This window comes from Bufo bufo, chromosome 6 (assembly GCF_905171765.1).
Source record: "Bufo bufo chromosome 6, aBufBuf1.1, whole genome shotgun sequence".
Lineage (NCBI taxonomy): Eukaryota > Metazoa > Chordata > Amphibia > Anura > Bufonidae > Bufo > Bufo bufo.
In genome coordinates this window covers 175,655,071-175,677,418 of record NC_053394.1, presented here as the reverse complement: position 1 = coordinate 175,677,418, position 22,348 = coordinate 175,655,071, and the positions used below count along the sequence as shown (strand labels likewise).

The 22,348-nt window shown below is 41.8% G+C and overlaps 1 protein-coding gene across 1 annotated transcript in view; it reads left to right on the top strand.

Annotated features, from left to right (window-relative positions):
* Positions 1-22,348, top strand: part of LOC121003391 (zinc finger protein 260-like) — a 79,238-nt gene that overhangs the window by 14,444 nt on the left and 42,446 nt on the right. Inside the window, exons 4-5 of the mRNA XM_040435214.1 lie at positions 8,666-8,789; positions 9,877-9,974. Of these exons, the coding sequence (XP_040291148.1) occupies positions 8,666-8,789; positions 9,877-9,974 (222 nt within the window). The remainder of the gene's footprint in view (positions 1-8,665; positions 8,790-9,876; positions 9,975-22,348) is intronic.

Below are 22,348 nucleotides of genomic sequence, written 5' to 3'. Positions count from 1 at the left end.
TAACCCCATCTGTGCTGCTGTTGAGGACGTAAGGGAATAAGGAGTTCATTTTTTTAGCACGCAGTGAACTCTTTGATGTGAAAACCCCCAAAACTTTTTTAAATTTTACCCCACAAAGAATGTTTTTTTCTTTTTTTCCAATACAAGACATGGTAAACTTAACGGCAGCATTAAAAATACATCTTGTCCTGCAAAAAATAAGCCCTTATATGGCTATGTGAATGGAAAAAGTTATGGGTATTGGAACTTGGGGAGGAAAAATTAAAAATGCAAAAATAAAAATAGATCCGATCTTTAAGGGCTTAATCTTTTTATTGTGATATAACAATTGCCCATCTCAGCCATTACATCTTACACTTGATTTTAAACCAAAAACCATTAAGACTCAGAAGGGTCTCATTGAGCACAGTGGTTTTGGGTTCATTTTATAATAATGTGTTATCCATGTTTTTCATTTTTGTTAGGGCTCATTCAAACAAACGTATGTATTTTGCGTTCCGCAAAACATGGATCCGCAAAAAAACAAAACAACGGATGACATCTGTGTGACGTCCATGTTACATCTGTGTTTGGTTTTATTTTTTGCGTATCCATTGTAACAATGTCTATTCTTGTCCGCACTTGTGGAACAGACTTGCGAACATACGGATACAGAATGCACACAGAGTCATTTCCATATATATTTTTTTTTGGGGCCCCATTGAACTGAATGGATCCGCCTAAGGGCCGCAAAAATAACGAACACGGACAAAAAATAAGTTTGTGTGCATGAGCCCTTCTAAGCATATAGCATAGCTGTCACGGAGGTGTATGAAAAGAAACAAGCTGTAAAAAAAAAAGTGTTTGGGGTATTGAGGAGAAACTTCTTAGGCACACCCAATGGGGGAGATTTATCAGATTGGCGGAAATGAAAACTGGCGTAGTTGCCCATAGCAACCAATCAGTATCCACCTTTCATTTTCCAAAGGAGCTCTGAAAAATGAAAGGTGGAATCTGAATGGTTGCTATGGGCAACTATGCCAGTTTTCCTTTTATCCAGTTTGATAAGTCTCGCCCAGTATGTTGTCCTAATCCTCTTCTTTGATTGCACCCATATGCTATACCTGCCTCACTTAATATGGGATATTATAGCTGGGGAGTCTAACATGGTGTAGCATAAATGTAATATCTTGGGTCAGATGTGCTCCAAGCTGTTTGGTCTACAATAAGGGTGAGTGCACATTTACATTCCAAACCACTAGGATCTATGGGCCAGATATATCATTAGGCTAAGTCACTTTTATGGAGTCAAAAAGTCGCAAAAAAATGCGCAAATCAAAATTTTGCGACTTTTTTGCGACTTTTTGAAGGCAAGCGCTAAGCACTCCAGTTTTGAGAAAATGGGCGTTTTGCCTTATGCAAATGATTGGCAAGACAAATTTACTATTGCGACTTTTTTAAAAAGTCGCAAAAAAGTCGCAAAAAAGTCCCAATTTCACTCCAGCGAGGACCATGCTTATCTTATGAGACTTTTTAATAGAACATGCGACTTTTTCATAAAAACGTGCGACTTTTTCATCAAGATGTGCGACTTTTGTAAAGCTGCTTACTGACGGATAAACTGCTACCGTCAAACCACATTTATTATAGTCTTAAAGGGCCGATCATAAATCTGACTTGGCTAAAACTGACTTTAGCCATATGTTAAAGTGGAGTGAGCTGTCAGAGGAATGATAAATCTGGCCCTATGAGTCTATGAAATTTGTCATCTGACAACCCCCCAACCAGGTCTTTACCTGTTAAATTAACTCTTAATGGATAGCCCACAAGTATGACATTTAACTGATTTGAATGTCGTAGTGGATTCAAGGGAGGAAATCCCTGTGGTCCCTGCATTGTCATGGATGTCCTGGGTATTGAAGTAAAGGCAGGAGACACTTTGTAAGGCCTGGTTTGGTTGTGGTTAACTAACGATGGAATCGCTTGTTTCCGTCTGTCAGTGGGGGATCGGTGTAATACAAGGATGGCTTGAGTCTGCCAGAGCAGGAGCCGCATATGCACCCTGGCTGTCTGGTGTAGCTCATACAGTGCCTTGCAAAAGTATTCCCCCCCCCCCCCCCCCCCCCACCCCCTGTTGGTGTTTTTCCTCTTTTTTTTTGTGTGTTTTTTGCATTACGACTTGGAATTATAATGGATTTTTTTGTTTTGTTTTTGTTTTGGGAGGGTTGGTGTACGCTTCGATTTACACAACATGCCTATCACTTAGAAGATGCTAAATATTTTACTGTGATACAAACAATAATTTAAGGGGTATAGTGGATGGTTAAAGTTATTCCCTGTCCACGCTAGGTTTAGTTTTCCATAGCAACCAATCCTTTCATTTTCCAACGGAGCTGGAGGCTGCTGGTTTGCCCTTTTACTTGCCCTTACTCAAGATGGCCAATATTGTGTGGAATGGGAGACATCTTGTTTCCTGTTTGGGCCTATTTCAGTCCATGCCATTTCTCCAAACATTTCTTGAGTGACTAGCTCCATTATCCCCAGATCTTTACCGGACAGTTCTTGTTGGACTTGTAGTTCACCTAATCTACACTTCAATCAGTTCTGCTGAGGACATCTACCATTGGTTCGTTACCATGTTTCGCTCATTCCTTCTTCCTTGGATTCCAGCAGTGTTCACCAGTATTGTAACAGGAGCTCTGAAAAATGAAAGGTAAAATCTGATTGATTGCGATGGGCAACTAAGCCATTTTTCCTTTACACCAGTTTTGGTAAATCTCCCCTACAAGGAGCATTTGTTAACCTTTTTACATCACTATTGCACTATTGTGGCATTTAAAAGTCGCAGATTATGGCACTTGCCATATTTGCACCATAATTTGTGACTTTTTGAGTTTCTCGACACTTTTCTAAAGTAACAAGAAAAGGGGAGGGGCTTAGGAAAGACCTATCACGGCCAGCCTGAACTTGTGCCAGAAACTGCGGTAACTTATAGTTTGTCTATGCCAGTGCCAGCCGTGGCTGGCTTCGATTTCAGTTTCTGGGGCCAGAGATGCGCCTTATTTATTGAGACATATGCCTATTAATAAAGTGGACGCATCTTACTCCAGGGCGCAGGGAGTATGAGAATGCCAGTGTTGAGAAATGTTAGCCTATGTTTTTTGTCCATCTTCCAGGTAAAACTGATCCAACTCCTTCCAGTTAGATGGGTAGTGTTCGTGCACAGCAATTCTCTGTTGGATTGAGGTCTGGGCTTTGACGTGCCCATTTCAAGGCATTTAAATTTAACGTGGTTATGCCATAATTAATGTAAAAAATGAAAATCGGGCATTATAAAGTCCATGACAATTTATCCAACAAACTAGAACCTCACATGAATCCAGTGCTCCCCCCATTCCTTGTTCTTATTGTTCTGCTAGATTTCCCTCATGCTGGCAGCTCGGGGTGTGTCCTCTCCCTCTCTGTGTGGGTGTGTTCTTTCTGCAGCAACTCTCCTCCTATAAGGGTGCATTCAGAGCACCGTATTCCTGGGTCCGCATCCATTCCGCAATTGATTCATAGAATTCATTTCAATGGGGCCACAAAAGATGTGGGCAGCCCATGTGTGCTGTCCGCATCCATAGTTCTGTTCCGTAGCCCCGCAAAAAATATAGAGCAGAAATATAGAGCATGTCTGGTATCCGTAATTGGCGGACTGCAAAAAAACATGAGTGTAGCCTAACTGTCACAGCTTTTAACAGTAGATAAGGCTGGAGGCAGTCGAAGAATGGAACTGACATGTGTGACCACCACAGTAGGTGGATGTGCACATTACTATCCAAATTAACAGGTTAAGAATTACTTTGCCCCCCAGGACAAGACTTCTTGTCCTGCGGTCCGTCTCCTACCCCACATGCGGTGCCGCAATTAGTGGCAGGGGCCCGGCTGTAACTGACATCCACCCTGCTGCATTCACCAGCATCTGTGACAACACCGATGCCGGTGGATTAACCCCTCATATGTCATGGTCGGCGCTGATCGTGACATAGGGGAGGATCTCGCTCCCTCCCTTAAGGGGTTAAGCACCAGGGGGCACCATTTTTGTAACAGAAAGTAACAGTTTTGTTCATGCTAAAGTATATTAAAATAACATATAATGATGGCACAACCCCTTTAAACAGCTCCAATGCAGCTTTGGCTGCATTTAGGGTCATTGCCTGTTGAAAGGTGAAACTCCGTCCCAGTCTCATATCTCTTGCAGACTGAACAGGTTTTTTCCTCAAGAATTGCCCTATATTTACTGCCACCCATGTTTTGTTCAGTCCTGACCAGTTTTCCAGTCCGTACTGATGCGGGAATGGTGTTATGTGAAGTGTTGGTTTCCACCACAACACATTATTAATGCTGATTTCTGAACACCATCTAAAAGAAAATTTGTTGCCCGTAGCAACCAATCACAGCCCAGCTTTCATTTTTCAAGAGCAGAATATGAAATGAAAGCTGAGTTCTCACTGGTTGGGAGACAACTTTTCTTTTAGGTAGTTTAACAAATCTCCTATACCATTTCACATAATGGAAAAAGCTTTGGTTTAGCTTCGTCTGGACAGAGAACATTCTTCTATGTGTTGGGAGAGGCTGCTGGTTGGTGAACTGTGTTTTCTTATATTTTTCTTAGGCCCCTTTCACACGGGTGAGTTTTCCGCGCGGGTGCAATACGTGAGGTGAACGCATTGCACCCGCACTGAATCCGGACCCATTCATTTCAATAAGGCTGTGCAGATAAGCAGTGATTTTCACGCATCACTTGTGCGTTGCGTGAAAATCGCAGCATGTTCTATTTTTTAACCCCTCAAACAACATTTTACTAAGCATTCTGTATTAAGAATGCTATTATTTTCCCTTATAACCATGTTATAAGGGAAAATAATAACATCTACAAAAAACCGAACCCAAACCTTAACTTCAGTGAAGAAGTTCGGGTCTGGGTACCACATTCAGTTTTTTTTATCACACGCGTGCAAAACGCATTGCACCTGCGCGATAAAAACTTAACAACGCAACGCAATCCCAGTCAAAACTGACTGAAATTGCGTGCACACTCGCGCGGGTTTCCTGTAATGCACACGCGACGCATCCGGAGCAAATCCAGGACGCCCGTGTGAAAGAGGCCTTAAAGGGTTTTTCCAGACTCCTGAAATGAATGACATGTCCTCAGGAAAATCGGCGGGGGATCATCACCCAGCACTCCCACCAATCAGCCACTCTTCTGCTGGAACTAAGCTCAGCTGCCATTCTCTTCAGTGGGACCTCACAAGCTATGTCCATAGGATGGAGCAAACGGGAAAAAAACTGTTCATACTGGTATACAGGGAGTGCAGAATTATTAGGCAAATGAGTATTTTGACCACATCATCCTCTTTATGCATGTTGTCTTACTCCAAGCTGTAAAGGCTCGAAAGCCTACTACCAATTAGGCATATTAGGTGATGTGCATCTCTGTAATGAGAAGGGGTGTGGTCTAATGACATCAACACCCTATATTAGGTGTGCATAATTATTAGGCAACTTCCTTTCCTTTGGCAAAATGGGTCAAAAGAAGGACTTGACAGGCTCAGAAAAGTCAAAAATAGTGAGCTATCTTGCAGAGGGATGCAGCACTCTTAAAATTGCAAAGCTTCAAAAGCGTGATCATCGAACAATCAAGCGTTTCATTCAAAATAGTCAACAGGGTCGCAAGAAGCGTGTGGAAAAACCAAGGCGCAAAATAACTGCCCATGAACTGAGAAAAGTCAAGCGTGCAGCTGCCAAGATGCCACTTGCCCCCAGTTTGGCCATATTTCAGAGCTGCAACATCACTGGAGTGCCCAAAAGCACAAGGTGTGCAATACTCAGAGACATGGCTGAAAGACGACCACCACTGAACAAGACACACAAGCTGAAACTTCAAGACTGGGCCAAGAAATATCTTAAGACTGATTTTTCTAAGGTTTTATGGACTGATGAAATGAGAGTGAGTCTTGATGGGCCAGATGGATGGGCCCGTGGCTGGATTGGTAAAGGGCAGAGAGCTCCAGTCCGACTCAGACGCCAGCAAGGTGGAGGTGGAGTACTGGTTTGGGCTGGTATCATCAAAGATGAGCTTGTGGGGCCTTTTCGGGTTGAGGATGGAGTCAAGCTCAACTCCCAGTCCTACTGCCAGTTTTTGGAAGACACCTTCTTCAAGCAGTGGTACAGGAAGAAGTCTGCATCCTTCAAGAAAAACATGATTTTCATGCAGGACAATGCTCCATCACACGCGTCCAAGTACTCCACAGCGTGGCTGGCAAGAAAGGGTATAAAAGAAGAAAATCTAATGACATGGCCTCCTTGTTCACCTGATCTGAACCCCATTGAGAACCTGTGGTCCATCATCAAATGTGAGATTTACAAGGAGGGAAAACAGTACACCTCTCTGAACAGTGTCTGGGAGGCTGTGGTTGCTGCTGCACGCAATGTTGATGGTGAACAGATCAAAACACTGACAGAATCCATGGATGGCAGGCTTTTGAGTGTCCTTGCAAGGAAAGGTGGCTATATTGGTCACTGATTTGTTTTTGTTTTGTTTTTGAATGTCAGAAATGTATATTTGTGAATGTTGAGATGTTATATTGGTTTCACTGGTAAAAATAAATAATTGAAATGGGTATATATTTGTTTTTTGTTAAGTTGCCTAATAATTATGCACAGTAATAGTCACCTGCACACACAGATATCCCCCTAAAATAGCTAAAACTAAAAACAAACTAAAAACTACTTCCAAAAATATTCAGCTTTGATATTAATGAGTTTTTTGGGTTCATTGAGAACATGGTTGTTGTTCAATAATAAAGTTAATCCTCAAAAATACAACTTGCCTAATAATTCTGCACTCCTGTAGTATTGGTGGCCAGGAGAACGTCTGTATGGACATATATGTATAATGTTTCCTTTACTCTATGTGGTTTGCGTCATGTCTGGTCTTCACAGTAATGGGTAAATGTGGGGTTTTGTTCTACACTGATTTGATTAATGTAATCCCGCCTAAATATGTCCCCCTGATAATAAAATACTCTGCAGGGCATTGCTCCCCAGAGAAACTTACTTGGAAATGTTGTATTTATGTCTTTCTTTCTCTCCGATGCATCGTAACAGACCTTATCTGACCCACACTAACAGACTTGGAGACCCTCTGAAGTCTCTCCTAAATTTCAGAAAAGAGGGTTTTCATAACACCCTTAACGCATAATCACGTACATGTATGTCACTACCGTTAAGGGGTTTTATGGAGCAAGCTGACATGCTGATCTTGCTGCATACATGGTAGGTGCTGACTGTGTAATACAGCAGACACCAACCACCAATGACTGGGATCGACAATAATGCTGATCACTGTCATTTAACCACTCAAATGCTGCTGCCAATAGCGACTTTGGCATTTCTGAGGTTAGACAGAGAGAGGAGGCTCCCTATGTCCTCCAATCAGAGCCCTTTCATGTCACAAGCTGCCTGTGAAGCTATATCTGAGGCATGACTTCACAGGCAGTGTATCACTTGTCAGAAGATCATATGTTGAAATCCCCTAAGGGCACTAAAAATTACTGTGTAAAAAGTAAATATCCTTGCAACATTGTCATATGTAAACAGTGATGTGCTGCAAAATGATAGGGGACAAACAATCCTAGTAGTACTTTATCCCCATACAACAGTAATCATTGCTAATGATCTGGACCTTGAAAAGCAAACACTACAGACTGCGATATTTTCCTAATAAGGACATTACATCTGGATGCAAAATTTCCCTCCCTAAGTCTACTTTCAAACTCGCGTTTTGGGCGGATCCGTCATGGATCTGCAAAAACGGATCCATTACAATAATACAACCGCATGCATCTGTCATGAACCGATCCGTTTGTATTATCTGTAACATAGTCAAGATGGATCCGTCATGAACTCCATTGAAAGTCAATGGAAAACGGATCAGTTTTCTATTGTGTCAGAGAAAACTGATCCGTCCCCATTTACTTACATTGTAAGATTCCCCAATAGCGAGATAGGATCTCCCTCACTTGATTGTGAGCGTCATCAAACTCTCCAATAATACGAATCTGTTCTGATTCCAATGACCTGTTACGAGATTCCCTATCACAGCCCAGTGTGTGTTGGTATGCTTGACTTAGCACAGAAGGGGGGTAGCCACGGTCCAAGGACCGCTGTCTCAGTTCATTCGCAGCAATACGAAAATCATGCATGTTGGTACAGTTGCGGCAAAGACTCAAATACTGCCCCTTCGGAATACCACGCTTTAGGGCCAATGGACGACAGCTAAGTACGCTATTAGTTGCTATCTTTTTGCGAAAAAGCCGAGTGCCAATGTGCCCACTAGAATCCTTGTAGACAGTAAGATCCAGAAACGTGATGGTGTAATCATGGCTCTCAGACGTGAAGTAGAGACCTCAATCATTATTATTGAGGTGTCGGACAAATTGTTCAAAAGTATTTTCGTCCCCTTTCCACAGAATCAGTACATCATCAATGTACCTTAACCAAAGGACAATTGATGACGCAAATTCCCCAAACACCACATCACGTTCCCAGCCACCCAAGTAAAGGTTTGCGTATGTGGGGGCACAAGGGCTGATTCCATGGCTGACCCTTTTGTCAACTGAGTTTGTATCTTTGTGTGTGTCAGGTTTCTATAAGGTGTCAAGATGTCACTGTGTATTTCTCCATGGAGGAGTGGGAGTATGTAGAGGAACATCTGGATCAGTATGAGGACATTACAACGGAGACTCACCAGACTCTCATATCACCAGGTAAGAAGACACCTTTCTTGTCCTCAGTTGTGAACACAAAGAACAGCTTTAGAGGAGTTGGTATCCAGGGGTTTTCCAGACTTTGAAAAATGATGGTCTATCCTTGGGCCATCAAACCTAGATCTGTGGAGGTCCCATTCTTGGCACCCCAATGAACAACCATTCACCCTCTTCATTGTTGACATTAGGTCTTACACTAATTCATACTGCACATTGCTGCTTTGTATCACAGGTCGTTATGATTGCACTGATACATATTCGTGTGGATGGGAGCCCCCTCCGTCTGTCAGGATCCTTATATGCCTCAGTCATTATTGGCAGCATCTAAGGCTGAGTTCACACATCACTTATATGATCAGTTATTTCCATCAGTTATTTTGACCCAAAACCAGTAGTGAAGCCTCCTCAGAGATCAGATGTAATGAAAAGATCTGCACCTGTTCTGTGTTCTTGACCCACACCTGGTTTTGGCTCACAATAACTGATTGAAATAACTGATTAAATACCTAAAGTGTGAACTTGGCCTAAGGCTACATGCACACGACCGTATGTGTTTTGCGGTCGGCAAATTGCGGATCCGCAAAAAAAAACAACGGATGACATCCGTATTCCATCCGGGTTTTTTTTTTTTTTTGCGGCTCCATTGTAACAATGCCTAAAACGGACAAGAATTTGACATGTTCAGTTTTTTTCGCGGGGCTACAGAACGGACATACTGATGCGGACAGCACACGTTTTTTTGCGGACCTATTGCAATGAATGGGTCCACATCCTATCCGCAAAAAAAAAACTGAACCGTTACAGAAACAAACAATGTTCGTGTGCATGTAGCCTAAGAGGTTAAACAGCCAGTATCAGTACCGCTGGCGACTGCAGTTAGGTCAGACAGGTGAATGCAATTTGGACATAATAGCGCATACGTTTATAGAAAGGGTTGACATTAGGTTTCCAGCGTTACATGTCCATTTTTGTCGGTTTTCACCCTTGAAATGAAATTTGAAACCGTTTTAAATGTGACTTTAAGTCCGTGACAATTCCACCAAAAGTAAATGTGGGCCATTTCATGATATTTGTGTGTCTTTTACAGATGAATCCAGTAAGAAAGAATCGCCAGAAAAATATCCCGGTCCTTTGTATTCTGAGAATTATCAAAAGGAAAATCAGGATGTCTTGCAAGATTATCAGGTACATAGAAATCCCAAGTGCTGTATATTATATTGTTCTCCAGTCATTAACCCCTTCAGGGGGACCGGTCACCTTTCCTGACATGTCTGTTTTAGTAACTGGAGTGTCTTTCCTTAGAACTCTACATTGCACCGTTCCTCTGTTATTCCTATTTGAAATGTATAAATAAATTGACAACAGGGCGTTAACATTCTTGTCAGTGAGGTTTGTCGCTAACACAGTCTGACAGTTTTAGCATCTGATTGGACAGTATGTGAGTATGCAGAGACAGACTCCCAGTTGTCAAGTTATTCATACATTTTTGATAGTAATAATAAAAGACCGGTACAACACAAGCTTATAAGAAAAGATCCTCCAGAATTTTTATATTATGAGGAATACAAGTATTCACTAAAACAGACATGTCAGATTTCCTGTGGAACGCCAAAACGGATAAAAAAAAGTTTCTAAAATCAGTTTTGAATAATTTGATGGTGTAGTTTCTATGCAAGCCCCACAAAGTGACTTCATAACTGAATTGGTCCTTTAAAGGGTTTCTGTCATCAGAAAAATCATTCTGTATCTGGCTGACATTAGCGATCTGCTAATGTCAGCAGTATGATTTTTAACTCCCTCCCTGCCGCCGTTCCCTCAAAATAAAGACTTTTATAATATGCTAATGAGCCTCTAGGTGCTAGTGGGGCGTTGCTATAGCACCTAGAGGCTCCGTCTTCTCACCCTTTGGCACGTCCATGTCCAGTTGATTGACGTCCTAGTTCTCCTCTTTGCCCGTAAAACGGGACGGTGCAGGCACGGGATTTTACGGGCAAAGAGGAGAACTAGGACGTCAATCAACTGGACATGGGCGTGCCAAAGGGTGAGAAGATGGAGCCTCTAGGTGCTGTAGCAACGCCCCACTAGCACCTAGAGGCTCATTAGCATATTATAAAAGTCTTTATTTTGAGGGAACGGCGGCAGACAGGGAGTTATAAGTCATACAGTTATGTTCTGCTGACATTAGCACATCGCTATGACAGAAACCCTTTAACAAGACAGTAATGGAAATTTTGTTGAAAATTTTAAAAAATTGCTTCTAAAATTTTGTCCTAAAAAAAAAAAAACATTTACAAAAGGATGCAAATGTAAAATAGACATATGTTGAATATTAATAGCTATTTATGAGGTATGGCTATCTGTCTTAAAAGCAGAACAATTCATATTTTGAAAATCGTGATTTAAAAAAGAAAAATCTGTACATTTTTTTTTTTTTTTTTGTTTATTTTTTATAGAGAAGGGTAAAACGTATTGACACAAATTTACCATAAAGTGACACATGTCAGATTTGAAACATTAGGCTGGGTCCAGAAGCGGACAGCAGAGGTTACAGATCCTATTTGAAGGCATCTGTGTTGGTCCCATGTTCATATGTGGCACATTGCTGAGAATTTTTTTTTTATATATGGAAATGAGCCTCTAAGAGCAATGGGGGTGTTGCCATTACACCTAGAGGCTTTGCTCTCTCTGCAAATGCCACACCCTCTGCCCTTTGCTTGACAGGGCCAGGCAGGCGTGATGATATTTACACTGCCTGGCCCTGTCAATGAAAGTGGAGAGGGCGTGGCAGTTGCAGAGAGAGCAGAGTCTCTAGGTGTAATGGGAACATCACTATTGCTCCTAGAGGCAAAGTTTTTCTTATCAATGCAGGCACATAGGAACATGGGACCAACACAGATGCCTTCAGCTGCCAAGCGCACATGTAACAGGTCAGCCAGTGTCATGGGTACAAATCTGCTGACAAATGCTCTTTAAACTCTGTTTTAACTTTTTTTGTCCCACATAATTATCTCTGATTCTGGCAGCTGGAGATTGGCTGTGTGATCTCGAAAGCTTACCATGACAAAAATATACAGTATATCATGAAGTAGGAACAGATGACTGGAATATACAGTATATATATATATATATATATATATATATACAGTACAGACCAAAAGTTTGGACACACCTTCTCATTCAAAGAGTTTTCTTTATTTTCATGACTATGAAGGCATCAAAACTATGAATTAACACATGTGGAATTATATACATAACAAACAAGTGTGAAACAACTGAAAATATGTCATATTCTAGGTTCTTCAAAGTAGCCACCTTTTGCTTTGATTACTGCTTTGCACACTCTTGGCATTCTCTTGATGAGCTTCAAGAGGTAGTCCCCTGAAATGGTCTTCCAACAGTCTTGAAGGAGTTCCCAGAGATGCTTAGCACTTGTTGGCCCTTTTGCCTTCACTCTGCGGTCCAGCTCACCCCAAACCATCTCGATTGGGTTCAGGTCCGGTGACTGTGGAGGCCAGGTCATCTGGTGCAGCACCCCATCACTCTCCTTCATGGTCAAATAGCCCTTACTTTCAAAGTTTTCCTAATTTTTCGGCTGACTGACTGGCCTTCATTTTTTAAAGTAATGATGGCCACTTGTTTTTCTTTACTTAGCTGCTTTTTTCTTGCCATAATACAAATTCTAACAGTTTATTCAGTAGGACTATCAGCTGTGTATCCACCTGACTTCTCCTCAACGCCACTGATGATCCCAACCCCATTTATAAGGCAAGAAATCCCACTTATTAAACCTGACAGGGAACACCTGTGAAGTGAAAACCATTTCAGGGGACTACCTCTTGAAGCTCATCAAGAGAATGCCAAGAGTGTGCAAAGCAGTAATCAAAGCAAAAGGTGGCTACTTTGAAGAACCTAGAATATGACATATTTTCAGTTGTTTCACACTTGTTTGTTATGTATATAATTCCACATGTGTTAATTCATAGTTTTGATGCCTTTAGGCTCAGTTCAGACCTGAGCGTTTTACAGCGCGTTCCTACGCGCTGTAAAACGCTCAACAAGGAGAAACCAATGCTTCCCTATGGGAATGGTTCTCACCTGGGCGTTTTACAGCGCGTACGATCGCGCTGTAAAACGCCCGACGCTCAAACAAGTACAGGAGCGTTTTTTTGGGCGCTTGTCGCGCGTTCCCGTACATAGACTTTCGGGAACGCGCGACACTGTGTGTACACTTGTCTCTGTATGCGCGATTGTAAACGCCCGTACAATCGCGCATACAGAGCGCTCCTTTCAGAACGCTCAGGTCTGAACTGAGCCTAAGTGTGAATCTACAATTTTCATAGTCATGAAAATAAAGAAAACTCTTTGAATGAGAAGGTGTGTCCAAACTTTTGGTCTGTACTGTGTGTATATATATATATATATATATATATATATAATATACAGGGAGTGCAGAATTATTAGGCAAGTTGTATTTTTGAGGATTAATTTTATTATTGAACAACAACCATGTTCTCAATGAACCCAAAAAACTCATTAATATCAAAGCTGAATATTTTTGGAAGTAGTTTTTAGTTTGTTTTTAGTTTTAGCTATTTTAGGGGGATATCTGTGTGTGCAGGTGACTATTACTGTGCATAATTATTAGGCAACTTAACAAAAAACAAATATATACCCATTTCAATTATTTATTTTTACCAGTGAAACCAATATAACATCTCAACATTCACAAATATACATTTCTGACATTCAAAAACAAAACAAAAACAAATCAGTGACCAATATAGCCACCTTTCTTTGCAAGGACACTCAAAAGCCTGCCATCCATGGATTCTGTCAGTGTTTTGATCTGTTCACCATCGACATTGCGTGCAGCAGCAACCACAGCCTCCCAGACACTGTTCAGAGAGGTGTACTGTTTTCCCTCCTTGTAAATCTCACATTTGATGATGGACCACAGGTTCTCAATGGGGTTCAGATCAGGTGAACAAGGAGGCCATGTCATTAGATTTTCTTCTTTTATACCCTTTCTTGCCAGCCACGCTGTGGAGTACTTGGACGCGTGTGATGGAGCATTGTCCTGCATGAAAATCATGTTTTTCTTGAAGGATGCAGACTTCTTCCTGTACCACTGCTTGAAGAAGGTGTCTTCCAGAAACTGGCAGTAGGACTGGGAGTTGAGCTTGACTCCATCCTCAACCCGAAAAGGCCCCACAAGCTCATCTTTGATGATACCAGCCCAAACCAGTACTCCACCTCCACCTTGCTGGCGTCTGAGTCGGACTGGAGCTCTCTGCCCTTTACCAATCCAGCCACGGGCCCATCAATCTGGCCCATCAAGACTCACTCTCATTTCATCAGTCCATAAAACCTTAGAAAAATCAGTCTTGAGATATTTCTTGGCCCAGTCTTGACGTTTCAGCTTGTGTGTCTTGTTCAGTGGTGGTCGTCTTTCAGCCTTTCTTACCTTGGCCATGTCTCTGAGTATTGCACACCTTGTGCTTTTGGGCACTCCAGTGATGTTGCAGCTCTGAAATATGGCCAAACTGGTGGCAAGTGGCATCTTGGCAGCTGCACGCTTGACTTTTCTCAGTTCATGGGCAGTTATTTTGCGCCTTGGTTTTTCCACACGCTTCTTGCGACCCTGTTGACTATTTTGAATGAAACGCTTGATTGTTCAATGATCACGCTTCAGAAGCTTTGCAATGTTAAGAGTGCTGCATCCCTCTGCAAGATATCTCACTATTTTTGACTTTTCTGAGCCTGTCAAGTCCTTCTTTTGACCCATTTTGCCAAAGGAAAGGAAGTTGCCTAATAATTATGCACACCTGATATAGGGTGTTGATGTCATTAGACCACACCCCTTCTCATTACAGAGATGCACATCACCTAATATGCTTAATTGGTAGTAGGCTTTCGAGCCTATACAGCTTGGAGTAAGACAACATGCATAAAGAGGATGATGTGGTCAAAATACTCATTTGCCTAATAATTCTGTACAGGGTGTATATATATATATATATATATATATATATTACATAAAGCTGAGTGTATGTGTGTGTGTATTAGGGTTGTTTCGATACAAAAATTTTGATTCGGTTTCTATACCATTAGAAAATATTGCGATGAATTCCGCATTTTATGCAACATCCGGCCTATAATCGAACAGTCCTATCCTATTTTTGGGGGGGGGGACAAGGTAACAAAAAAATTGGCGAATCACAATTACACTGCTGGGGCTCCGATCAGAAGTTGCCACTGCCACCAATCAGAGGAGGTGAGGAGACCCTGTGGCCACTGCCACCAATGTTTTTAATACTGTGGGGATTTGGGGAGGCGCACTGTGCCACCAATGTTTTTAATACTGTGGATGGGGGGGGGGACGCACTGCACTACCAATGATAATTAACATTTAATGTACAAATATAGCCGGCGGCAGAAACACATTGCCGGCACCTGACCTCTGACAGGGCACTGCGATCAGCGGCAGTTAACCACTCAGGTACGGCACCTGAGGGGTTAATTGCCGCGGATCGCAGCGCCCTGTCAGAGAGAGGGTGCCAGCAATGTGTTTCTGCCACCGCCTGCATTTGTAATGTATTAAACGTTAGTTATCATTAGTGGCCACAGCCCCTCCCCTTCTCCGCCCCTCTGTGCTCTCAATGGAGGCAGCAGCAGCACAGGGGGGAGGGAGAGACTGCTTCCTTCTTCCCTGTGCTGCTGAGAGAACATGGCGCACGCTGAGAGCAGCGCGATCTATATTCTCTGATACTGGGCTGTGCAGTAGCACAGCCTAGTATTGATAAAGGACAAATCCCGGTATCGTATCGATACCGGGCTAAAAGTATCGATTGGGTATCGAAAGTTCGATACCCGAAACAACCCTAGTGTGTATGTATGTCCGCTAAAGGAATCCGCACCGTCGCATTTACAATCATGAAATTTGGCACACAGGTACACCAGGTGTCCGGGAAGGTTTTAGACCAGGTCTCCGCTCTCTAGGACGTACCGTTCCTGAGATATTCCCAAATAAATGCATTAGCCAATAGAAGCTTGGTCACATGACCCTTATCAGCCAATAGAAGCTCGCAGGCCGTTAGCCTCCACATACACAGTTTAACTCCAGGTTTCCATAACAACCCAGTCATTTTTCTTCACTGCTGTAAGTGAGCTTTAAAGGAAATCTGTCACTAGGATAAAACCCCATCCCCAGGTCCCACTAAATCACGCCCCTGATCCGGTTAGGCCACACACCCTCCCTCTCCTCAGCCAATGGGGATTGAAAAAATTAAGTTCAAAATCAACGTCTATCAGCTGCAGGAGTGGGAGTGAGGGTGAATTTCTCCCTGCAGCTTACACTCAAACAGCACATTAGAGTGAGCTGTTCAAAAGGACACGCCCCCGATCCAGTTAGGCCACGCCCCCTCCCACTCCTCAGCCAACAGGGATTGTAAAAATTTAGTTAAAAATCAACTTCTAGGTCCCACTAAGCCACGACCAAATCTGGTTAGGCCACACCCCCTCCCACTCCACAGCAGACAGGGATTGAATAAATGAAGTTAAAAATCAACTTCTGTCAGCTGCAGGGGAGGGAGGGTGACTTTCTCCCTGCAGCTTACACTCAGACAGTACAGTGCTGCTGTCTTAGAGTGAGCTGTTCAAAAGGGCATCCTTGTGTCCGTCCAGGCCGTCTGAAAGCCGGACTGTCCGGCCTAAAATAGAACCTCTGGCCACCCTAGGGGAAGGCTGCTGTGGAGGTCACAGTTAAAGGGATGGTATGCTATGGAGGTCAGTATTAAGGGGCAGATTGCTGTAAAGGCCACTGTTAAGGGAGCGAGCCCCTGTGGAGGTCACTCTCAAGGGGGTGGTGTGCTGTGAAACTCACTGTTAAATGGGATGGCTGCTGTAAAGGTCGAAGTTAAGGGGGTAGGCTGCTGTGGAGGTCCAATTTTAACCCCTTAGGGACCCATGACGTATCGGTACGGCATGGTTCCCGAGTCCTTAAGAACCCATGACGTACCGGCGCGGCGGGGGTTAATCGTGACAGGATGCCCGCTGAAATCCTTCAGCGAGCATCCTGTCACAATGCCGGGGGGGGGGGGTGACCCCCCCGTATCAGCGATCAATTCAGACCTGCATTCAGCCTACAGCCAATGCATTCCAATACAGAAGTATTGGAATGCATTGTAAAGGAATATACCCCCCAAAGTTCAAGTCCCAAAGTGGGACAAAAAATAAAGTGAAAAAAAAGTTGAAAAAAAAAGTTTCCCCCCCAAAAAATTTAAGTTTCAAGTAAAAATAAACAAAAACGTCATTTTCCCCAAATAAAGTTTTAAAAAATTGGTAAAAAATAGTATACATATTAGGTATCGCCGCGTCCATATCGACCGGCTCTATAAACATATTATATGACCTAACCCCTCAGATGAACACCATAAAAAATAAAAACTGTGCTAAATAAACCATTTTTTTTGTCACCTTACATCACAAAAAGTACAACAGCAAGCGATCAAAAAGGTGTTTGCCCACCAAAATAGTACCAATCTAACAGTCACCTCATCCCGCAAAAAATGAGCCCCTACCTGAGACAATCGCTCAAAAAATAAAAAAAACTATGGCTCAGAATATGGAGACACTAGAACATCATTTTTTTTGTTTGAAAAAAGCTGTTATTGTGTAAAACCTAACCTCTCAGATGAACACCGTAAAAACAAAAAAATAAAAACTGTGCTAAATAAACCATTTTTTGTCACCTTACATCACAAAAAGTGTAATAGCAAGCGATAAAAAAGTCATATGCACCCCAAAATAGTGCCAATAAAACCATTATCTCATCCCGCAAAAAATGAGACCCTACCTAAGATAATCGCCCAAAATCGGAAAAAACGATGTCTCTCAGAATATGGAGACACTAAAACATGATTTATTTTTTGTTTCAAAAATTATATTATTGTGTAAAACTTACATAAACCAAAAAAAGTATACATATTAGGTATCTCCGCGTCTGTATCGACCGGCTCTATAAAAATATCACATGACCTAACCCCTCAGATGAACACCGTAAAAAATGTAAAATAATAATTATGCTAAATAAACAATTTTTTGTCACCTTACATCACAAAAAGTGTAATAGCAAGCGATCAAAAAGTCACACGCACCCCAAAATAGTGCCAATAAAACAATCATCTCATCCTGCAAAAATCCTACCCTACCCAAGGTAATCGCCCAAAAACTGAAAAAATTATGGCTCTCAGACTATGGAAACACTAAAACATGATTTTTTGCAGGATAAAACTTACCAGGAAAGATTAAAGGACCTTAAAGAGGACCTTTCACCTGGAAAAACATTGTGAACGAAGTATGCTTACATGGAGAGCCGTGCCCAGGGATCTCCCTGCACTTACTATTATCCCTGGGCGCCGCTCCGTTCTCCCGTTATGCCCTCCGGTATCTTCTCTCACTAAGTTATAGTAGGCGGTGTCTTCCCTTGTCCTGTGGGCGTCTCCTTCTCCCAGGCTGCAGCGCTGGCCAATCGCAGCTCACAGCCTGGGAGGTTTTTTTTCTCCCAGGCTGTGAGCTGTGCGCTGCGATTGGCCAACGCTACAGCCTAGAAGAAGGAGACGCCCACAGGACAAGGGCAGACACCGCCTACTATAACTTACTGAGAGAAGATACCGGAGGGCATAACGGGAGAACGGAACGGCGCCCAGGGATAATAGTAAGTGCAGTGAGATCCCCGGGCGCTGCTGTATATGTCATGATACTTAGTTCACAATGTCAGGATCGGTGAAAGGTCCTCTTTAACATGTATAGCTTGGAAGAAAGACGAGACAGAGGGGATATGATAGAAACTTTTAAATACATAAGGTAAAAGAGGAGAGAATATTTAAAAGAAGAAAAACTGCTACAAGAGGACATAGTTTTAAATTAGAGGGACAAAGGTTTAAAAGTAATATCAGGAAGTATTACTTTACTGAGACAGTAGTGGATGCATGGAATAGCCTTCCTGCAGAAGTGGTAGCTGCAAATACAGTGGAGGAGTTTAAGCATGCATGGGATAGGCATAAGGCCATCCTTCATATAAGATAGGGCCAGGGGCAATCCATAGTATTTAGTATATTGGGCAGACTAGATGGGCCAAATGGTTCTTATCTGCCGACACATTCTATGTTTCTATGACATGGTGTCAAAAAAAACAGTCCAGCAAAACCTGCCTTCCAAAAACCGTATGGCATTACTTTCCTTCTGCGCCCTGCCGTGTGCCCGTACAGCGGTTTACGACCACATATGGGGTGTTTCTGTAAACTACAGAATCAGGGCCATAAATATTGAGTTTGATTTGGCTGTTAACCCTTGCTTTGTAACTGGAAGAAAATTATTAAAATGGAAAATCTGCCAAAAAAGTGATATTTTCCATTAATTCTTGTGCAACACCTAAAGGGTTAACAAAGTTTGTAAAATCAGTTTTGAATACCTTGAGGGGTGTAGTTTCTAGAATGGGGTCATTTTTGGGTGGGCTCTATTAAGTAACCCTCACAAACTGACTTCAGACCTGAACTGGTCCCTAAAAATTGGGTTTTTGAAAATTTCTGAAAAATTTCAAGATTTGCGTCTAAACTTCTAAGCCTTGTAACGTCCCCAAAAACTAAAATATCATTCCCAAAATGATCCAAACATGAAGTAGGCATATGGGGAATGTAAAGTAATAACTATATTTTTGGAGGTATTACTATGTATTATAGAAGTAGAGAAATTGAAACTTGGAAATTTGCAATTTTTTTATAAATAAAAAAGATTTTTTTTTTAACTTCATTTTACCAGTGTCATGAAGTACAATATGTGACGAAAAAACAATCTCAGAATGGCCTGGATAAGTCAAAGCGTTTTAAAGTTATCAGCACTTAAAGTGACACTGGTCCTTAACCGCTTTACGTCCGCCCATAGGATATAAACGTCCTATGGGTGGACCTCTATTTCTGAAAGCACGTTTTAAAACGTCCTTTCAGAAATAGCAGCTGCACGCTAATCGTGCAGCTGCTGATCGGGTTGCCCGCTGTCAGTGACAGGAGGGCAACCCTTAGAGAAGGCAGGGACAGTGCCCAGGTGTCCCTGCCTTCTGGATCGCTGCAGACACAGCGCTCACCGAGCGCTGTGTATGCAGAGAAGGAAGCGCTATGCGCTTCCTGTTCCGGCCCGGCGGTCATGTGACCGCCGGGACCGGAGCGTGCAGGAGCTGTGTGAGGTCTCTCAGAGACCTCGATCAGCCCTGCTCTGAGGCTCTACAGCGCTCGATTGCTGCTGTACAGCCTCTCTAGGGGTGCATTTGTCCTGTAACTGGGGCTACTATGTCAGCCCCAGTTACAGGAGAAATCAACAGTGAAAAAAAAAAAAAAAGAAAAAGTGAAGTAAATGTCCCCCAGAGGTCTTGTATGACCTTATGGGGGACGAAAAGTGTAAAATAAAATAAATAAAAATAAAAGGTTGAAAATAAAAATATAAAAAAAAAGTTTCACATGTAAAAAAAAAAAGTCCCCAAGTAAGGAATGAAAAAAATTTTAAAAATAGAAAAAATAAAATAGACATATTTGGTATTGCCGCGTCCGTAAAAACCAGCTCTGTAAAAACTATAGCTCTTAGAACATGGAGACACTAAAACATAATTTTTTTGGTTTCAAAAATGCTATTATTATGTTAAAGTGAAACAAATAAAAAAAGTATACATATTAGGTATTGCCGCGTCCGTAAAAACCAGCTCTATGAAAATATCACATGACCTAACCCCTCGGGTGAACACCGTAAAAAAAAACTGTGTCAAAACAAGCAATTTTTGTCACCTTGCATCACAAAAGGTGCAACACCAAGTGATCAAAAACGCGTATGTCCCACAAAATAGTACCAATAAAACCGTCACCTCATCCCGCAAAAAATGAGCCCCTACATAAGAAAATCTCTCAAAAAATAAAAAAAATATAGCTCTCAGAACATGGACACATTAAAACATAATTTTTCTGTTTCAAAAATGCTATTATTGTGTAAAACTTTAATAAATGAGAAAAAGTATACATATTAGGTATCGCCACGTCCGTAACAATCTGCTCTATAAAAATGTCACTTGACTGAACCCCTCAGGTGAATGCTGTAAAAATAAATAAATAGAAACTGTGCTAAAACAACCAATTTTTTGGTCACCTTGCCCCATAAAGTGTTATAATGAATGATCAAAAAATCATATGTACCCAAAAATAGTACTAATAAAACTGGCACCTTATCCCCTAGTTTCCAAAATGGGGTCACTTCTTGGGAGTTTCTACTGTAAGGGTGCATCAGGGGGCTTCAAATGGGACATGGCATCTAAAAACCATGTGGAGCTCCTTTTCTTCTGTGTCCTGCCGTGTGCCCATACAGCAGTTTATGACCACATGTGGGGTGTTTCTGTAAACCGCAGAATCTGGGTAATAAATATTGAGTTTTGTTTGGTTGTTAACCATCGATGTGTTAAAGAAAAAAAATTGATTTAAAATGGAAAATCTGCCCAAAAAGTGAAATTTAAAAATTTGATCTCCATTTTCCTTTAATTCTTGTGGAACGCCTAAAGGGTTAACAAAGTTTGTAAAATCGGTTTTGAATACCTTGAGGGGTGTAGTTTCTACAATGGGGTCATTTATGGGGGTATCCACTATGTAGGCCCCACAAAGTGACTTCAGACCTGAACTGGTCCTTAAAAAGTGGGTTTTGGCAATTTTCTTAAAAATTTGAAGAATTGCTTCTAAACTTCTAAGCCTTCTAACGTCCTAAAAAAATAAAATGACATTTCCAAAATGATGCCAACATAAAGTAGACATATGGGGAATGTTAAATAATAAATATTTTATTAGGTATCACTTTCTGTTTTAAAAGCAGAGAAATTGAAATTTAGAAAATTGCGAATTTTTCAAATTTTTGGGTAAATTTGGGATTTTTTCATAAATAAAGGTGAAATATTTTGACTCAAATTTATGACTATCATGAAGTACAATGTGTCACGAGAAAACAATCTCTGAATGACTTGGATAAATAAAGGCGTTCCAAAGTTATTACCACATAAAGTGAGATATGTCAGTTTTACAAAATTTGGCCTGGTCAGGAAGGGGGCAAATGGCCCAGATGGCAGGTGGTTAAGGTGAAATAGGGCTGAGTCCTTAAGGGGTTAAAGGAATGGATCACTGGGGGGGGGGGGTCAGTGTTAAGTGGTGGGGGGCCGTGGAGCTCACTGTTATGGGGGCGGGGTGCTGTAGATGTCACTGTTATAGTGGATAGTGTCTATCTTTTAACAACACATGCAAGCATTAAATGAAATAGATGAAATATACCCGAGTCCTTCAGCTAGTGTGTGTGGAGTTTATTTTATGTCAGGTGTAGATGTTCACACATGACAGCTTGTGGTGATAAACGTTTAGTTTCATTGTAGGGTGCATTCAGACTGTGGTAGGGGTGCGGCTAAAAACCCCTCAAACCTGTATCTGTAAAACCACATGCAGTTTTACCACAATTTGCCACAGTTTTTTCAGTGTGATAACTGGCCA